This window comes from Serinus canaria, chromosome 4A, assembly GCF_022539315.1.
Source record: "Serinus canaria isolate serCan28SL12 chromosome 4A, serCan2020, whole genome shotgun sequence".
In the NCBI taxonomy this organism is placed as follows: Eukaryota; Metazoa; Chordata; class Aves; order Passeriformes; family Fringillidae; genus Serinus; species Serinus canaria.
The window spans coordinates 6,298,452-6,318,979 of record NC_066318.1 but is presented as its reverse complement, the minus strand read 5'-3'; the positions used below and the strand labels follow the sequence as shown (position 1 = coordinate 6,318,979).

At 46.0% G+C, this 20,528-nt stretch overlaps 1 protein-coding gene across 2 annotated transcripts; it reads right to left on the bottom strand.

Moving 5' to 3' along the window:
* Positions 1–86: 86 nt before the first annotated feature.
* Positions 87–16,462, bottom strand: LOC103816556 (rho GTPase-activating protein 20-like). 2 transcript variants are annotated; one of them, XM_009090549.4, is made up of 14 exons: positions 16,383–16,462; positions 13,567–13,737; positions 12,985–13,134; positions 12,424–12,465; positions 11,626–11,710; positions 10,665–10,742; positions 10,422–10,488; positions 8,957–9,145; positions 8,055–8,230; positions 7,372–7,533; positions 6,196–6,305; positions 5,077–5,266; positions 4,371–4,488; positions 87–3,815 (listed from the first exon to the last, which is right to left on the bottom strand). In XM_009090549.4, the coding sequence occupies exons 1-14, from the start codon at positions 16,460–16,462 to the stop codon at positions 2,083–2,085; spliced, it is 3,351 nt and encodes a 1,116-aa protein (XP_009088797.1). In that variant the 3' UTR covers positions 87–2,082. The 2 variants fall into 2 exon arrangements, with proteins under 2 accessions (XP_009088797.1, XP_050830467.1); XM_050974510.1 differs by lacking the exon at positions 16,383–16,462 and having other exon boundaries at positions 13,567–15,599.
* Between the last annotated feature and the right edge of the window lie 4,066 nt (positions 16,463–20,528).

Here is a 20,528-nt window from a genome sequence, read left to right as displayed (position 1 = left end):
CACAAAAGTTCAGTGCAAATGCCACCACCCTGACACGGGGGAGAGGGAGCAAGAGCAAGGGAACAAAAGGTGACAAAACCACAATAACAACTTTTGTGTCTTTTATTAAAACAGTTACAACTTTAGCTCTGGAAAAAAAGACTGTGGATGCTTTATTGCTGTTCATGTGTGAGGAAAATTATGTTGGTGGTGGATTTGTGTTATGATTATATACACCTTTCATTATACAAGGGCCACAAAGGTGATCTGGGACAGAGTGCCACATCTGAGAGGTAAACACCCTTCATCTAACAAAACAAACTGTATACACCTTGGAAAGTGGGCTCTGGGCTTCCCCCTGGGTTCCCTTGCCCTAGTATTTGATGATGTGAATTCGGAGTGCTGGGCCAGGTTCCTGTCACTGACCCTCACAGGCACCTGGCAGATAAGTGGAGGGAGCTGACACTAGATAATTCTACAGAGGTGGCTTTCCCCTCTATGTGAGGGCTGAACCATGGCAGCTGTCATGCAGCTCCAACTCTGGCTATTTGCAGACACTCAGCAGCTTGCAGGGATACTTATTGCACAAGCACAACCTTTCAGTCATTAGGATTAATGTATTTCTCTTTTCCTTCACCCATTCACTGTTCACTGAGTAAAAGGATTGTCTCTCTGACAGATACCACCATAGAAAACTCTCATGTAACTTTCAAATGAACCATCCCAAACCTTTCAACCCTTGAGACCTTTCCCATTGTCTCCTTAAAACAACCTGTCAAACTAATGTGGTGCTCTCAGCATCTTTTTAGAGCTCAGCTGGCAGTGTCACAACCCTCTAACAAGTCCCATTATGTCTGTGGCACTTCTGAGCATGGCTTTGAGGGATGCTTCAGGACTCCACCGGCTGCATCTTTGGTGGTCCTTACCAGCAGCCTGCTTAGCACATCCCTGCCTGGAATTCCCCAAACTTAATTCTGCTGAAGTGCACAGGCCACATACTCTGCTGAGGGGGAACTCGGTGTTTCTCTGAGCCAGCGTTGGTGATGAAGCCTGGACAGTTTCAGTATAAGGAGTGACAACTTTTTGGCAAGATGTGACTTTGCTTCAGAATCTACTCAACAACATTCCTGACAACTTCCACAACTCCTTGACCTCGTGCTAAAACCAAGCCCTGCTCAAGTCCCTCTCAGCATGACTAGGAATTTAGTCACTTGGCTCATCTACACTGCCTCTAGAAAGGGGCATCAGCATTGACAGAAGATTGTCAACTTTCACTAGGACTGAAACTCCTTGCTACTGAGCTACTCCCAGAGGACAACAGAAGAACATTCACAGCCCTGTTAAAGTGACAGTACTAAAATCCTTTATGGCAACTGTGTCAAATGCTAACTTTGGGGAAGGTATGAGAAGAAAGAATGACTGTGTAATTAATTCCAGAAAAAAGCAATTTTTGCCTTAAAATGTTACACATGCTGTCTGTCAGTGAATGCTGGACTTTGGACTCTGGGCTCCAGCTGCTGATTTTGGAATCCAGCCTCATCCAATAATGGTTGAGGGCTGTGAGCTAGACCAGAGCAGACAACAGATGAGCAGAGTGAAGCAGCAGTGATTTCTGGAATGAAGGTGAAGAATTTTCCTTTGGATGAATGGTTGTGGTGAACTGTGAATAATGGTGGGTTTTGTGCAAGTGTAACGATTTTTAACTAATTATTAAAAGCATTAGCTGTCCTGGTTGTCCAGTCATCCACCCACATCAGCAACTGACTGGAGAAAATAAAGCAATGTTTCTCTTTTCCTGCTATTAAAAAAATGGAGTCAGGCCCTGTACAGATCAGCTAATTCAAGGACAGGGAGAGTTTGGTGGTATTCACTCCATTCCACACCCAGCCAGTGAAGTCTCTTTCATCAGAAAAGGGCATAAAGAAAACACAAGAGCAGCCCCCCCACCTCCCACCAAAATGAGTATTACATACACATTACTGTCACTTTACACTTGTTGCCCCAGGCAGCCTGTTAAATTCTTCACACCCTGATCATATATTACAGAATATTTTCTGTTGCACATACACAAAAAAAATATTTAGTTCCTCCACAACCATCGCCTTAGACAAAAGTCTCTTCTGCAAACACCGCTGTGTCACGCTCCTCTGCGGCCACCTCTGCCACAGGCTGGCTCCTGAGCCACTCCACCCTGCTCCGGAGCAGTTCCTTCTCCACTGCTTCCACCTCTGCTGTGGGACAGGGCTCGGTTTCATCCTGCTTGAAATAGTCCCTGATGGTGTTCCGGACGGAGTCGGGGAGGATGATATGGATGGTGTGGCTGAATGTGTCCGAGCCCTCGCTCTGGGTTGGCGCCTGCGCCGTTTCCACTGGTTGTCTCTCCAGCTCCTGGGGAGCAGAGGCACTTTGGGGGCTCTTTCTGTGCTTGGCCTGCGGGGATGGGACTGTTGGTTCGTGGTGGTAGCGCCTGGAGAAGGACTGCAGGACAAGGGGGGTGTTCTGCCCATAGAAAACTGTCTGGGGGATGTGGACTCTCACAGTCTGCAAGTTCTTGGACAGACTCTGCTCACTGTTGCTGCTGGGTGAGTCTCTGCTGCTGGTGTTTGTCACAGATCTCTCCTCTTCTCCCACTTGAGACCCCCGGGAGCTTTCTTTATTTGGGGCCACATAAAAAGTTATCTTGGTGCGCTTCAGGCTTTCCTGGCTCAGAGGGCAGTCATCAATGCCTTTGATTTCTATGTTCTTCACTGTCTTCTCCCTGTGCTGCTGGTGGCTGACCTGTGGGGATGTCTCGCTGGATGGGCTGGCAGCTGGGAACTCAGGGCTTTCTTCAAACTCTTTGGTATAATTCTGGCTCCTGAGCCCTGGGCCAGGGCACCCTGAACAACTCAGCTGTCTCCCCTCTTCTTCCCAGTCAATGCCAGTGAATGAGCTTCCCATGGCAGCTCTGCTGACACATGGAAAACTTTTCTGCTCTCCAAAGCAATGACTGGTCTCTCCAGCCTTGGGTTCACCCTCGTGAAAATTGTCCAGATTGCACAGATGTAAAGGAGATGTGAAGGATTTGTGCCACTCTTTTTGGGACCTCTTGGCAGCCGTGGGAGACACAGCATGAAGCCTGGCAGAAGTGCCAAACATGAATGGCAGGGATGAGACATCTGTGGGACTAATGGCTGATGACTCTGAGCAGTAGGAGAAAGCACTGTCTAAGGAGCTAAGTGAGGAGGCAGAGGGGGAGGTGGTGGTAGAGGACAGGCTGGAGAAGCTGGACCTGTTGGACAGGCTGGACTTCTGAAGGCTGACCTGCTTCACCCTGGAGGTGGTCTGAGGTGATTGCCACAAGTTCTGCTTGGCCTTGTTAACCCCAGGGCTTAGGCCTTCATCAATGAGCTTCTGGCTCTCCATCTGCAGCTGCCTGAGCCTGTGGATGTAGTCTGTGTGGCTGCTCATGATGGTGGCATCACAGCTGGACTGGCGGGCCACGGGCTCGTGGCTCTGCGCGGGCAGCTGGGAGCTGAGGCAGACGCTGGGCTCGGAGGAGCAGCGGTCCCGGGCCGGGCTGAGCGAGCGGATGGAGCCGATGGAACAGAAGGAGCCGTCCTCCTCCAGGAGCTCGTAGCTGTCTGCACTGGCGTTGGTCTGGGCTTTGCTTTGGTAGCAGGCTGTGATCTCGCTGAACAAGTCCCAGTCTTCCTGATCCTCATCAAGAAACAAGCTGCTGGGTACTTCAAAAATGGCATCTGTCTCAGATTCCAGGTGGTGCTTTGGCCCTTCTGGATCACAAGTGGAAAACTCCAGCTCATCAGAGGAATCATCATGCTGAGCCAAGCCTATGTCTGGGGCAGAGGACACAAATTAATTTGTTGCCATATATATAGTACCTCACAACCAAACCAGGGAAATTATATGAAGCCCATGGAAAAACAAAGATAATCCATTATTCTCACAGGAAATAATAAAAAAATTTGGCTTGATGACCAGTTTTCACCACTGGTCTGTAGTCATAAGATAGCTAACAGAGACAACTCCATTTCTTTCCATACAAACTGTGTGGTTTAGCTTTGCAGAACTAACCTGGAAAATAAAAATACTGCTGGGACATGGCAGTGCTAAGGCTACACTAAATTCTTTCAATGGCTAGAGTAGGTTGAACAGCAGCCACAGAGAAAGACAACTATCTCTGGGGACACATTGGAGTTTCTGCACCTCAGCCCTCTGCTTTGCTGTCTCTTCCTGCCCTTGCTTGACAGGCAAAGGGAAAACCAAACCCAACTGGTTTTCAGTGCTGTTCCTTAGAAGAAACATGAAGGTAAAGCAAACTCTTTTGTGTGAGGACTTTACCTATTAAAAGATTTTAAATATTTCTGGAAGATTTCCTATCACCAACTTACCTAGAGATTCCGCTGAGTTTTTGGACTTCTTTATGTCAGGTCTTTGGAACAAGGAAGCAATATCACCCCCAAAAATCTCTCCTGAGTTTTCAATCAGAAACTGCACTAACAAGGCCACCTGGCAAAGACAGGAATTCATAGATTCAGTTTCATGAAAACAGAGCAAGTAAAATCATACCCAGATTGTCTCATTTTTTTTTACAAAAATGTAATTTCCTCAAGAAGCTGTTAATAATGTGGCAGTGCATCTGTATGAACACCTGAGGCAAGAATATGAACTATGTGAACTGGTGCTGTGAGCCAGGTATAGCACATTCTACAGTTTTCCTCACTATTGCTTGCACCTCATAAGCTCCAAGCAAGCATTCCTCCTTTCTGGTGCACTGTTGTGCTCATTGCTTATTTTGTTCCAGCTGAGGTGGCAGTGTCCAACTTCAGCTGCTCCAGTTTTCTTGTGCTTGCTTGGCCGTATAGGAAGCTCATCTGGTGAAGGAGATGTCACTGCTTCCCTTTTCACCCTGGACAGTGTGAGGGGCTAAACCCCTCCCAGCATGGGCACAGCTGCACAGAGGAAAGGAAGGGGCTTGTGTGCCACTCAGCCAGCACTGTCACTGGCTTGTGCCTTCCTTTAGACTACAAAAGGCAGTGCCCATAAAAAGCAGTGAAAGGGGAAAACAGAGGTTTTGCCAAACCCATGGAAGATTACCTTCTTTGTAGACCGGCTCTCCTCTTCAGGCCCAGTGGGACTTGGTAGCCACAGCATATTGGGTGCTATGCAAAGAGCCAGGTTAAAGGCATTCATCTGATTCACTCCAGAATTCTGCTCAATATGATGCAGGACTCCAAAGAGGTGTCTGAGTAAGATGAGGTTGGCCTCTGGAAGCTGGTTGACAAGTCTATTCAGGGAGTGGGGAAAAAAGGAAAACAGTGCTGTTCACAAACATCTGCTCTTTGGATTCCAGAAGCTGCATCCCAAAGCTTTTTCCCCCTTCTGCCCCTTTGTACTCAGCCTGAGACATCCACATTTGATAATAAGGTAAATCTGTGTCACTCCCCTCCACCAACTCATGTGAGAGCCACAACTCTGCATCCAAATTGCCCACCTGCTCTGGTTTCAGAGGTGGAGGGACAAGGGACTTGGGGTCAGAGCATGTGGGGGGAACCCACAATGCCTTAATTAAACAGGGAATGCCCAGAGGAGACAGGAGACAGCTCCAGGCCAGCAGCACTCCACAGCACAGCACTGCTGTGTCATGTGCTGTGGGGAACATGGATAAAGAAGACCCAGGGTAAATGGTAAGGTTCAAAAACTGAGCTGAGCCATGGTTGAATAAATGGGATATCCAACAGGAGGCTGATAAACTGCTCATGCTCAGGGCAGCAGTTTCAAGGCAGTAAAGCTGTTTTCAAGGTCCACATCTCCACCTTGACAAGGCTGTTTCTTCTAACTGCCAATATGATGATAGGCCTCGTTTTGTGCACATAAGAATAAAGTTACTGTCATTAAAGATTTAATTCTGCTACCATAGATGCACTCCTGGTGGCTGAATTATTATGCCTTTTCAGTTTACTTTTTCTGGTAATGTGAACTAATCATCAGAAGAGAATTTTTAAATTACTTTTTTGGGACCAGAAATGTTGAGGATGTTCAAAAAAGACCACTGAAAAGAAAATGTTCTGATCCGTGACACTGGCAATTGGCAATAGCTCCTCCCCTGTGGCTTGGAGCATTGCCAGTAATCTCCCAGAAAATGAAGGCTATTCTTAGGCCCATATGATTCCCCTTTTCCCACCAAAAGAAACTTTTATAAAGGCTTTTACAAACCTTTTGATAACTTCAATCTTATGTGCCCGATTTTCTGTGTCCACAGCTTCCATCCACAGTCCGTGCATGTCTGAGGATAGAACACTGTCAGGTATATTTCGGAGAAAATCCTGAATTAAATATATATATGCAGAGCAGTCTGGTCAGTTTTGAATTCCTGGTTTCAGTTTCACAATGCATATAGTCACTGTTTATTCATATTAAGCACAAGATAAAACAAGACACTACACAAACATGTTTATTCTCCCCTCCCATGCCCACCAAGCTGTCTTCCTCAGGCTCTTTTGTGGCAGCACTGCAGGATGAACAGGCAGCCCTTCTGTTTTGCCCCTTCTCCAGAGCAGGACTGTCCCTTTTCCAGTCCAGCAGAGGACTCAGCCCTGGGGCTCTGCACAGATCTCTCTGAAATATTTTTCAGCTAGGAGGACTGCTGGTTTTTCTCAGGGGACTATTCAACAACTCAATGTCTTGTCTTGGGAAATGACTGGATATCAGGCCAACAAGAAAAACAGGGATTTTTTTTTTTTTAATGATTTGGTGCCTAAATTACTCTGACCAGATTTAATTGCCAGTACAAAATACAAGCTTTTTCTCACTGAAACATGGGTCTTATCACAAGCTTCATCCACCACAACCCCTCTCCTTGGATTTAGCAGCTGCTTTTCCTTGTGCTTGCTGGCTGATCAGAGGGTGAAGGCTGGGGGTCCAGAGAGCACAGGTCAGCTCCTGTTTTGGGGGTTGCACAGCAGCTGCCCTCAAGTAGCACAAGTCCTCCCAAACCTTCTGCAGCCTGTTCCTTACTTCAGAAACAACAAAAAACATCTCTGCTGCTGCCAGCAAAGGGTTTTATGCCTATGTCAGTGCAGCATCTGCCATGTTATTTGGCACTGTACAGACATCACAGCTGCCTTGCAGGTGGACATCAATGTATTCCTGCTGGGGGTGGTTTGGTGTGGGCAGGTGACAAAGGAAGCCCCATCCTGAGGGGCTGCACATATTTGCATGTGAAAACGAGGTCACTGTATCACCTCTGTGTACACAAACAGGTGAAAATGTTCCTTGCTGGAGAATGCTTTCTGTTCCCCTGAAATCCTCCCTAGCCATAAAGACTCACTGCTTCCTTAAAGAAGGAAGGTGCCATTAGCCCAGACAGCTGAGTTACTTGGCCACACATACCGTGATGACAGCTGCAGCCACAAAGACTGACTCTCCATCCACCTGAACATCATCTCCAGAGTTCAGCTTCTCTTTCAATTCCTTGCAAGTTTTGGCATTGGCAGAACGTCTGAAAATGCCCCTTGTAGAGGGACCTTCATGGTACAAGAGGAGCAGCATATCCTAAGAGAAAAGCCAGTTGTACTTTAGAGCCTAACACTTTACCCTCTTGTTTGTGTATATTATACATCATGTGTTGCAATCTAATTAGCAGAAGACCAAGTCAGCAATGGGAAGAAAACAATGCAAGAGATTTATCCTGATCTAACCAGGGATGAAAACCTGACAGGCAAGCTGCAGATACAGTTCATGTGGACACGCTTATCCTGTGACAAGTGTGAGCCCAGGGGACTCTTGCAGTGAGTGAGTTCTAGGCTACACAGCATGTTCAAACTGACATTGCCCCTTGTCATCTGGTGATGACCTTCAGACACCCACTGAAAAGGACAGATGCCTGTGAATGAAGTGATGGGGATTACCCAGGAGAGGGCTGTTCCCATCCTTGTTACTGAGCTGAGTCTGGATCACAAGTAAACTATGGTCCTCTTCCCCATTCAATCCTCATCAATGCTGCAAGTGGCTTTAAAGTTTTAGCTAGACACACCAAATTTACATCAAGATGAGCAGTCCAAGCTGCTGCTTACCATGATTGGCTTGGGAAGGATTCCATCAGGACAGACAGAGGACAGGGACAGGCCAAAGAGCTTCCGTGGTGTGGTAGGTGACTGTGAGGGAGGGCTGCCCGTGGGGGTGCTGGTGCTGCGGCGCAGAGCCCAGTCAATCAAGGACTTCTTCCTCTTGGTGTGTTTCTGCAGTGACTCTGAAAGCAAACACAGACCTTCATTGCACATCTCTGCTGGACAGTGAGTGATCTACAGTGGAGGCAGAGTTCCCAGCAAAACAAGCACTTTCTACCCTCACCTGTTTATTAACTGCACTCTTAATGGGGATGGTTAGACAATATACAGCAGTGAAACCACTTATTCATCTCTCAGCTATCAGCAAAACTCTCAGTCACCATTCTTCTCTTGCTATCTCTGCAGTACAAGAATCACTTCACCCTTGTGACCAGCGATAGGCCTTGAGAAAATGGCATGAAGCTGAGTCAGGGGAGGTTTAAGTTAGATCTCAGGAAAAGGTTTTTCACCCAGAGGGGGGCTGGACACTGGAACAGACTCTCCAGGGCAGTGGTCACAGCATCAAGGCTGTCTGAGTTCTAGGAGCATATGGACAATGCTCTCAGGTGGATGGTGGGGCTCTTGGGTACAGGGCCAGGACTCGATGATACTGATACTGGTTCTCTTCCAACTCAGCATTTTCTATGATTCTATTACAATGACTTGCAGTTGCAGAGTAATGAAGGACTGAAAGCTAAGTCTGAACATTTGCACAGAAAAATTTCACCTTTCTGCAGTCTCTTCCTCTTTACATTACATTCAGGTATGAGAGCAAGTCTGGGATAGATGTATGCTGCCAGAAGAGCTCAGCTCTGCACTGGTAAGTAGAAAGTCTCTATCTGGCTGTACCACACTCCTGCAGCCCTTACCTCTCCTCAGCTGCATTGGAGCCTGGAGTCTGGGTTTCAGGACAAACTGACACTGTTTTTCCTTTGGGAGCTGAGCAAGGAAGGAAGCCTCTGTCCCATCAGCCAGGAGAGTGTTATTGTTGGTTCTTTGTTGCTGGTCAGCAGAGTCCTGGAGACAGCTCAAGGCAATGCTGAAGGGATACTCGTGCCCTGTTGAGCAGAATTGTGTAAAGAGCAAGCAAAAATGCAGAGCTATGGTAAAATCTCTTATTGTTATTGGAAAATTCCAGCTTTGGTGATTTCTATGGTGAATGCTTGGAACTTAACAGACAAAATTCAGTGGTTTATTTTAAAATGTTTCTTCTATTTCTGAAATAATCCTCTACAAATCTGTAACACTCAAGCACCATTGTGATTGTCCTCAAGGCCCCTATATAAACACCTACCCTCCCTCAAGCCTGAAGAGTTTCTAAAACCTAAACACAAAATGTTAGAAAGGAAAGTTTTCAAATAAACAGCCTGTGAAGACATTGATGCAAGTGGTCTACATGTGCTTGTGACATCAGTTTAATATTGGATTAAGGCTGCAGTTCAGAAGATAACAACCCATATGCAACAAACTGGGTTTTCAATATGATGGAATGCTTTGTGTGGAAAGCAGTTTCATTATTTGAGAACTGAAATGCAATGAAAACTAAGTACCAAAAGAGTAGGATAAATATGTTAGCTTCCTAACTAGAGGCTTGTAAATCACCAATAGACCATGGAAAAATTCTGCTTCTTTCAGTTGCCAAAGTGCTTTCCTCCAGATCTAAAACACTCTTGCTGAATGACTGCAGCAATTGGTTGGTTCTGACAGAGCCCAAGAGGAAAAGGACGTGGGAAGTGTCAGGAGATGCTCTGTCTGACAGAGATCAGTGGACACCTCTGCCACAGACAGTGAAGGTGGGCTGAGGCTGCCCCTGACCTCCTGCTCTGCCTCTGAGGAGATGCCTGCAAAGCTGAGCAGGAGAGTAGGACCAGCCTCCAAACCTGTAGCCCTGCAAGCTCAAACCAGCAGCCAGAGAGATTGAATTAGGCTTTGAGGCATGTCCTACCCCTGCACCACATCTGCTGCAAACAAGGTACTTCTTGGGCCAGCCTAAAGATCTCCCATTTATTTGGAGCATCTGCTGAAAAGTGTGATGGGCTCCCACCCCAAAATGCACAGATTTGCTTGGAAAAGGGAGGTAAGTGTGAAATTTTTCAAAGATATCACCATGCTTTGATTAAATGTGGATGTTGAGATGATAAAAGCCAAGTGACATCTCACAGCAACTTGATGTCACATCTTACATCAAGAACAGTGTCCCTACTATTGCTTTCTAAGTGAAGAGTGCAATGTTTGTGATGTTTCTCTGCCACATACACTAATACAATTTATTACTTTTTCCTCTGGTGCCAGAATTAAGCACCAAAGTCATGCTCGGTATGGGAGGGCTCTTACCAATGAGAGGATAAGCAGGCTCATCTTTTCCTGAGACCACCCAGAGGTGGTGTTCACTGGTCCTGCCCTGTTGGGTGAGGAACAAAGAGGAAAATATTAGTTGAGAGGGGCCAGAGTGAGGGTTGATGTTGCCCTCCACTCAGAAAGAAACAAACGGCAAATCTACACTTATCCACACCCACACTGTCCTGTGAAGCAGATGCTGCCAGCATCCTTAGCTAAAATCTGTCACCTGCCACTTACAGGGAGCTCAAGCTGTAGAAGGGTCTTCTTCATCACACTCTCTGCAGTTTCTACATTGGACACCTCGACTGCAGTAGTCTAGAAAGGCAAACAGAGAAAATACAGGAAGGTAAGATGAAAGTGAGGAGTTTGGTTGCAGTTTCTTGTGGCTTCAAAATTTGGGGAAAATGTCACATCTGTGTCTAATGTCTGTCTTTACTAAATGTTCATGGTTGGATGAGCTGTACAAATTTGAATTACACCAGAAAGGATGATGGGTATTCAAAGTGAAAGCTATTCTCCACTACTTCCTCAAAGTGAAAGCTATTCAAAGTGAAAGCTATTCTCCACTACTTCCAGTCATGGGTCTGTTATACCATCCAAAGATTTCAGGCAGCAGAAATCACAGGATGTGGGTGGTGCTTAGATGCTGTGTTTGATCCCATCAGTGTTTGGCCGATTATAATGCCACTGTCACTCAAAATGGTGAACATGGAACATGGCAATGCTCATCAACCAGAGTGTCAGGGGTCACTCTTTGAGGGAAGAACACCCAGGAGGCAAATGTGACCCACCAAGCTCGGCATGAAGCCAAGAAATGTATGCTAGACTGGGACACATTCCAGTAAATGAATTCAGGACAACACACCAGTGACTCTATGATCAATATCCTCAATTCATAGCACTGGAAATAGGAATTGACTGTGGCACTGACCCACAAACTGTCATGAATTTTGAAGTGATGTAAAAGGAAAAGAGAAAAGAAGTCAGAGGTGAAGTATAATTTTAAGAATTAAGTGCTGTTTGGTAAGGGCCTGGCTACCTCCTCATTTCTCAAGACAAAACTCTCCAAGTGGGCTTCCAGGTGGGAAAGATGATATACTCAGAAGCTGGAATACCAGCACAGCCCTGCATTCTCTCCCCTACTCCACAGACCCCTGTGTAGTCTTGATCTGATGAGCAGGTTCTTAGCTTTACTTACAGAAGAAGAGTTGTCATCATCCAGCACAGCGATCCGAAGGGTCAGATTCTTCAGATCCTCATTTTGTTTTACCTGATTGATATGCCTGAAAGTAAAAGAAAAGGGGAAGGAATGTAATTTCCAACCAAATTTGAGAAGGACCCTAAAATTTGGATGGGACATCCTCCTTGGCACTGTAATAAATACAGATTAATTATGACATAAATGAATGTAATGTTCATTGTGAGGCCACGTGCTCTTAGTGACTTCTTTATCTACCTGGAGCAAACAATCCCCCACATGCAGTACTTCAGTGCAGGTAGATGTGTCTGCAAAATACCTTCCAATGTTCCCTCAGGATCACTACTGTTCTCCACAAATCAGAAGATTTCTTCCCCTCTTTGTTTCTATAGAAACACTTTTGTCTGCGTGTTAGTGGAAGCAACATGTGAAACACAAAAGAAAAAACTGTAGCCTCTAGATGCAACATAATAAAAATTTTAGTTCAAATCAAAAAACAACTGAAGAATCAGAAACACTTGTGACAGTTGCACAGTGATTAGCAAAGTCGACCTCCAGCTCCAAAGGAAACAGGATGCTCCATCAATATCATCTTCTGATGGACCCCCTTTTTTCCCAACTGTTGGCACCAATTTTGCACTCTCCTAGGGGCATCTATATTCAGATTTCAAAGGTAGGTTTTTCAAACAGCACTTAGACAATTAACATGCTGAAAATCAGAGCACAATTTGAAGTGCAGATTTCTCTAAGGCCTGTAGAGGAACCACCTGGAAGGAGGATAAAAGGAGGGTCACTTACCACAGCAATGCTGACAGCCATCGTTCCTTCACATCAGCCGAGCTGAAGACAAAAAGGGAGGCAGATGATCAAACAAGTGCTGAATGGGTAACAGCCTTTGGAAACTCTACCCAATTTCATTTCTATATGGCTGTAAGTCAAAGTTGCTTCCTGCAAAGCCCTGGAACAAAAGCACAGTCCTTTCCTTCTTCTGTTCTATTTTAACAAATAACAAAAATAATAATAACAAAAAAATCCCAGCAACAAACTGGGCCAGGTTTCCTGTCAGACTGGTGAGTGTTCAGATAAGGGAAAATCCCTTTCTGTGAAGTTGGAGTTAACTCATCTTGTAGGTCCTCATTATTTTTGCAGTGACCTTTAATTGCTATTTTCTTTCTCCTAGGATTTCCTTCCCAAAGTCTGCTGTTCCTAGAACTATTGCCAGCACAGGTTACCCGGGTTTCAGAGTAAGGAAATGGAAAAGGAAATGGGCCCTTTAGCCTCAGTGATTGTTTCACTTGACACAGGGAGACCTGAGTAGCTACTGGGATGCAGAGGGAGGTATGATGTCTGATAAGGTACCTGAAGGTGACAACATAGTTGGTGATAGGCCAGCCAATGACAAATGAATTCTCAGGACTCATCTTTTTCTCTGTCACTTCACTGAGACAGGTGCCGGTCCACACTTCCCTCAGATGCACTTGCTTTTTCAGCTTCAGGCTGGAGGAGGATCTACAATGGAAATTATTAATTCCTTAGGCCAAAGACTAGCATTTAGACCTCCAGAGTCTGATCATTCTCCTTTCAAGTCATGCAGATGCAGTTAGAGCTCTTAATTTATACGTGACAGAAGGAGTCAGATTGAAAGTGAAACATTAATACCAAATGAGTGAAACCTTAATACCAAGAAGAATTTGTGAAGGTGGAAGGGGGAAATGCCACGTTTTGGATCCACATTTCCAAAGAAGCATTGTTTTGAAGGCTGCTAGGTGCTCCACAAATAGATCAGAGCCTCATAAAATCTCATGAGTTGGAAGGTACCCACATGATCATTGAGTCCAACACCTGGCTCTGCACAGGACAGCCCCAAAAATCCCACCATATACTGAACCTAGCTTCAACAGCACCTACTGGGGAGAAGGAATGAGTTGAAATTCCTCTTACTTGGACTTGGCAATGACCAGCACATCACTCAGCAAAATCAGATGTCTCTCCTGGGTCTGCAGGCCCACAGTTAGCTGCACTCGCTCGTCCAGGATGAAGGTGGAGCCTGGGCTCCTGAACATCCCACTTGGCAGCCCATTGTCTGAATGGGAAGAGGAAAGAGTAGTTTCCCTGGAGGAGTAAAAAAAATCACAAGACTTTGTCAGAAGCGTTCCTTTTCTGTTTTGTAGGAGCCTGAGAGCTCTGTGCTTCTCCCAGCTCCTACTGCCCTCTATTATGACCCACATTCACCTGCCTCTGCACAACTAACTTCACCAGCCTCAGACAGAAAACTGCCTAAAAGCCCACACCAAATCTTGTGAGATTAAGTTGCTGAAATAGTAGGTTTTGAGTAATTTCTCACTGAGGTAAAAGACTTCCTGCACATGTGTGTGAGCTGTGACTTGAACATGGAAAGCCTGTGGCTCATGGCATGGCTCAGCTGGGCGTGGGGGGCACTGCCCTTTCTGTGCATGTTTTCCATCCAGACTGAACAATTTGTCAGCACAAGAGTTGCAGCAAAAAGAAAATGAACTGCATGTACTCATCTAATTCCAGACATCTGATTCTGGCTTGCCTGGCAGCCATCCAGCTTGCTGTTTCCACTGAGATTCATAGAGGTGCTCACCATTTCCAAAAATCCCTGGGGGTTTTTGCATGTTGACTTCAGTCAACAAGGCAGCATGGAGATTGAACCAGACCCTCTCCCTGTGCTGTCCCCAGCTGGAAGAGCTCTGCCAAGTGCAGTGTCCTGGCTTGCAGCTCAACACCCCACAGAGCACCTCCTCAGCCCTGCTCTGGGCTCAGGTCAGCTGGCACACAGCAGCTCCCACAGCCATTTCTGTGCTGCATGAACATGGAAGAGTTCGTGCTCACACAGTGTGTTTGTGTGCCTGAGCATGACTTAATTAGTGAACCTCTGAGACATGGCCTTAGAATGACACAGAAAAAACCTCACAGAGATCCTCCTGTCTCTACATATAGACAAAAATGTGTATCTTGCTTGCAGGCAAGGATACTTGCCTTCCCTTCACCCCTCAGCAATTCTGCTCTCCCTCTGCTGCTCTACCCTCTACTCTAAGGACACTCTACACAAACAAATAAAAACCACACAAGCTGTAATTGCAGTATTTTTGACGTTGTTGGTCTTAACTCAGTTTCCACTGGCCTCATAACTGAACTCACTTGATTTCACAGGAATGAGGTTAAAACCAGCCAGTAGCTGCTTTACTAAAATCCTCCCCCAGTCCCAGGAACACCTGCACTCTGGCAAACAGAAATTCCCTCTTCCCTCCTCCACAGTCACCACCAAGTGAATCTTGACTTATGCAGCTGTGGGGCTGTAAGTGAGAAGCTTAATCACCTTCAGATATGATATTAAAAGCTCTCCATGTTCATCAGCTGAGCAGTGGGAGCCACAGCATCTCACAGTCCCAAGCAGTGGATTTCCTAAAGCTGGAGGATTACCCAGCTTTATAAACACAATGGCAGAACAGCAAAAAAATCTCACTGATGCTTTCATGGCCTGAGGAAAGATGGCATTGGACCAGCTCCCTCCATAGCAATTCATCACAAGAAATGTCTAAAGCTTCCCTCCCTCATGAGGACGTTCTCCAGCCAAATAAAGTCAAGAATTTGTTTCTCTTCCTCACTTTTTTTCCCCTACTGCAATTTAGAGGGGGTGGGAGGAAGGAAAAAGAAGTCACATAAATTTTTCAAATTACAACCAAATGAAAATCAGTCCGGCCCTTCATATTAAATGGTCCTGTGAGACTGGCACTCCCCCCTCATTCCAGAGAAGCAGGCTGCACTGTGCATCCATCACCAATGGTGGGATACAGAAGGGATATTCTTCAGGAGGGCTGGTCCAGATCAAAGTGTCAATCAGTTCAGCTTTATCTTCTCCTTCTTACAAAGGAAGAAAAAATCAAATGAAACAAATCCATCAGGAAATGTTATTTACCAGACTGCTATCAGAGCAAGGCAGAAAGGACCATGGTATCCCCTTATCTGTCTCTAGCAGTGACACAGTGCTGCAGGAGGGGAGGAGGTCAAGGAGGACTCAGCTCCCACTGGACTGAGGTGCTCAGCTCAGGGCTGAGTAAGAACACTCAGTGTTTCAACAGAAAATGTGCATGTCTGGCATGTGGCTCCCTGACTCTGCTGACACTCCTGGTGCCTCACTGCAGGAGCAAAGCATCAGCAGACACTGGATGGAGGTGCAGGCATGGGGGCAGCTCTCCACTGCCTGAGCTGGCAGGAAGGGAAAGCTGCTGCCCCCTGACAGGGACAGGCTGGCCTGGAGCTTGTCTGGGTCTGGCAGCTCTTCCAACAAATGTCCTGAGCTGATGCCATCCTGCACAGGGCTCTCAGGGCTGGGCATGCCTCCCACCACTCCCTCCAGCCCCCTCACCTGCCCAGGTGTACCTGTAGCTGAGGCAGAAGCAATTCTCAGGACTATCCCTCCCACTGGCAGTGCAGCACATGGAGCAGGGGCTGCAGAGGGCTCTGGCAGTGAGTGAGCTGGGGGTGGCTGCACAGGGAAACTCTGAGGTGGAACCCCAGGATGCTCCTCAGGGGTGCTAAATCTGCATCAGCCCATGTCCTGCAACCCACCACGTCTGTCTGGTGCCTTATCCCCCCCACCTGCCCCCACCTGTCCCTGCCACAGGACCAAATAACCCTTCAACATGGTTAAATGAATTTGAAAACCAATTTGATTTCAGTCTGTGCAGGCAGAAAGATGGAAACAGGAGTCAGAAAGGTATTTTTTCTACCTGGAATGGGATTTTGATTTTCCAAGAGCTTTAGTAATGGCAGATGAGGTAGATCGTCTTCTCTGGACAATGGGCTTCATCTTCTGCAAGACAAAAAGATATTCAAGTTAGCCTGGCCACCTTGGAAGCAGACCTGCTCATAGCACTCTTCAAATTCTCTTTTTGTTGAGCTAATAATCATGAAAGCTCAGCACTGAAGGCCATGATCTGTGCTGCCAGACACCTCCCTCCCCTTCCTGATCATTAAAACACTGGTCAACTCTCACATTTATATTTGCACAGCCAAATCTCAAAGTAATTATATAAATAAACAGAGGAAAAAAACAAAGTATGACATTCAAGAAAAACTTCCAAACACTCATGGAATAGTTTGTTAAGGAAAGGTATAGAAACACAATTTAAAACTGGACCAGACCAAGTTATGAAGAGCATGTAATACTCTAGGGAGTTGTACTTCATCAGCTGGAGGAATGGATGAAGTTCCTTAGTAGATTTTTCTCTATTTTCATTTTCCATGACTCACAGTTCAGCAAACAGGTTGTTACCAGGCCCCTCTCCAGGCAGCCTAACCTCAAGACACTCGTGTCTTTTTTAACAGCCACAGCCATCAAGTCTTGTGTAACACAGAACTGGGGTGACTGCAATGGTGAGACCTAAGAGTCAGAAATTATAACTATCCAAGTCAACATATACAGAGGTCACAGATCCTCTTTTATTTGCTAAATAAATTTTGTGCTGGAGAAAGATGAGAGATTTTAGCCTGGGAGAGAAATCCTTACATCAGTGACTCTTGATTAGTGAGCATGGGAAAATCTGTCCCGTGGCTCATTTCTAATTTCAGCATTTGCCTATGTTAGAGCTTTAAGTGCCAGGGAGTTCAGAGCATGTTGAGACTTACTGATCTTTTGACTTCTGAATGTTACAAAATATGAAAAATTCTAGGAATTAAAGAAACCATGATTGCTGGTTGATGAGGGAGGGCTCCTAAGGGGAAAGGATGTTGCTTTTGTTAACTGTAAACTTTTCAAGGTCTTTGCTGAGCAGTGAAAACATTCATTGCATGTGAGCTCGCTGGTCCCATCTCTGAGGATGCAAGGCTGTTACAGCTCAGCACCTTATGACTGCATTACCATTCCTGTGATGCCAGGAGAAGGAATTATCTCATATCAGCGATGGAAATGCAAAGGACAGAACCATTTCAGTCACTTTGTGTGACTGGTGCTCACCACATTGTGTCAGGTTTTTCAGAGCATACTGGAAGGCTGGCTGGGGCTGGTTTGAAGTACTTCCTTCTGTTTACCCTCCCTGGAGCCACAGGAGCTCAGCATGGCTGCAAGTCTGTCTCCAGGGGTTTGTGTGAGAAAATAAAAGTTGGTGGAAGGGATTTAACACTGTTCAAAAAGGAAATCCATGGCAGAGGCTGGAGTGGAGTCCAGCTGCTAGGGAAGGGGCATCCTCCTCATCTCCCATTAAGTTTACAAGACACCTTTTGACTTCTGCAGCCAAGGACCTGGGAATCCTACAGGCTAGAGCTTTCTACTACACACACTCCTGACTCCATGCCTGATCAGGTCCAACAGAGGCCTCCAAAGCACAGATGACCTTGTGAAAAAGAATGCATGATTACATAACTCAAAGCTGGAGTGAGCCTGCAAGTGTGACTTAATAAATCCATTTCCTAATATATGAATATTCAGCTTTGCAGTACCCTTAGTGCTCCCTAAGTAGGTTCCCTGGGTACATGTACATATGTAGACAGAGGCAGATGGGCAGCAATTTCTCCCTCATACCCTGCTGTGACATTGCCAAGCAAAAATCTGTCTTTGGAAGTTTCACAATGAGAATTGAATAAAAATAACATCAGCTCACAAATGCTTGTTTTAAAAAAAGGAAGCCCCTACCAAAACAGAACATCTGGCTTCTGGAAGTGCCTTAATAGGATAAAACATTCCCACAAACATAATGCAGCAAAGCATCAGTCATGCATTATCTGAAGGTGGGCAGTGAGGATGGGTGTGGATGCCTGGGGGCAAATGCCAGCAGCTGCCACTGCAGAGGTCACTGATGAGGACAGGGTGAGCTGATGCACCTACCTCTGTGCCAGGGGCACTGCAGATTGCAGCAATGTCTTCTGAGGCATTGTAATAAACCCTTGATAGCATCTCCTGTGCCAAAGAATCTCACAGCACACAAAACCTGGCTGTAGGTAAGGCAATCATTTTGTCCACTCTTTTCTGGGGTACAAGTAGTGCCAAGGACAGACATGATGGAATTTTAGTGTAGGAGGGCATTTATCCTAGAATAAACTTCAGGGGGTTGGTACTGGTGGATTTCTTCTTCTGACCACTGGGAAGGCTTTCAGACAGTTCCAGAATGGTGACAGCAAAGCAGCCTTGTTTGAGGACCTGTCCTACAGCATCACCTCCAGCAGGCACTGGACTACCCTGGTAAGTCTAACAAAGACAGCACTGGGATTTCCAGTGAAATGCTGTGACCACAGGGCACAAGGTACTCCTCATCTCTCTGAAAAAAATGCTGAGATCATCAGCTGTCCAGAGGTCCAGCTGCCTGACCCCAAACAGACTCTAGGCAAACAAAAAAATTGCTTTCCAAGACCTCAGCCAAAGTCCCTTTGATCCCAGCCAGTCCCGTTCCTTTGGCAGGACATCACTGAGATCATGGAATCTCCTTACTGTAGGTAAGGCAATCATTTTGGCTACTCTAAAACAATCATCTGACTAAGGGAATTTGACACACAGCTAATGGGCACAATTTCAGGGCTAACATACTTGATTTGCATATTTAATACAGGAGTAATAAATTGTTCAACCTTTAGTTTCAATAGTCATACAAAGTAAAAGAGATGCTCGTGTACTCCCTCTCTGCATGAGAAAACCTAGCTGTGTATCTCATTTTAAACAATTTGATTGTGCATGGACCAGCCCATGTAAGTGATATTTTCTTAAGAGACTGCTGGACCAGGACAGAGTCTCCTAACATCTTGAGTGTTCTCACAGTGCCATGTAAATGCACTCTGAATCCAGCATATTTCTAAGCTCTACAGTTTTATGGTTTTCTTGCAAAAACACCCTCCCATCTCACTACCCAGAAGCACCATTACAAGTCCCTTGTGTGATGCTGGAGCCCCCTCACCCTCCTGGCCAAGGGCAGGGCTTGAGCAGAGCTGGCTGGGCTCTAAGGGGTGGCTCCCAGCCAGCTCACCTGGCTGCCAGCAGCCTTGGGCAGCCCTTGCCCACAGCATTGCTTCTAGAGGAAGAGGGGATCTCGTTGTGCTCCTCCACACTGGAGCCAGGAAGTGCTTTTTCCTGGAGGTCAGCTCTGCTCTCATTCACTGGGCATGGAATCACAGCAGTGCTGAAGTACATGGCGTGATCTCTGTGCTGTTTTGGTGCCATGGAAACAGAGACTCATTTACCCAACATACTCTGGAAGTGCTTGAGCACTTCTAACACTCTGGACCATGTTTGTGCATTACTCATCTCTGAGCTGCTGATTTTAGCTGTGTATTTCTTGGCACCAGGGAGGTTGTGAGTCTGATGCCCTTCATTCCAAATCCATGTATGGTCTCTGCTATCGGCTCAGCTGGCCAGCAGCAGTGGTTGGTTTTTTTTCTCCCTCCCTGCTGACCTCTGCACTTGAATGTTATTCTCCAAATAGTTAAGGTGGGATGGAGCTGAAAAATAATGGCATCTGCTTAGCACAGGGTGGGTTTTCCTTCTGACAACAGCTGGTCAAAGTTTGCAATGCCTGTGGCACTGGAATGATGCTATTTGGTTTAGTTGCCATTCAGAAATGGAAAAAAAAGTTTAACAGGGCTATTTTTCTGCAAAACATAAACTGAAATATTTGTTTCAAAAACACTGATACACTGTTTCTTTGAAACCACACTGTGCTTTCTTCAACCCCCAGCGTTTCAGGCTGGGGATGCAGCACCCAGCTCACACTTCCAAGGGAAATGTGCTGCTCCCAGGGCTCCTAGCTGCCAGGTTCTGTTACTCTATGTGGAGCATTAAGCTGTCAGTGTCACTCTCCCCTTGTTAGACAAACAGTCCACTTCCCTGCTGCAAAGATGATTAAAGGGTATAATATACTCTTCAAAAAAAAAAAAAAAAAAAAAAACCAAAA

What these genes read in the sequence shown, in the direction of transcription:
- LOC103816556 (XM_050974510.1), bottom strand. Translation starts at nt 13,853, where the DNA reads ATGTGGGTCATAATAGAGGGCAGTAGGAGCTGGGAGAAGCACAGAGCT. An exon ending in AACTATGTTGTCACCTTCAG is followed by an intron (nt 12,466 to 12,984) that starts GTACCTTATCAG and finishes TTTTGTCTTCAG; the next exon opens with CTCGGCTGATGTGAAGGAAC. An exon ending in AGAGCCGGTCTACAAAGAAG is followed by an intron (nt 4,489 to 5,076) that starts GTAATCTTCCAT and finishes TGTCTTTGCCAG; the next exon opens with GTGGCCTTGTTAGTGCAGTT.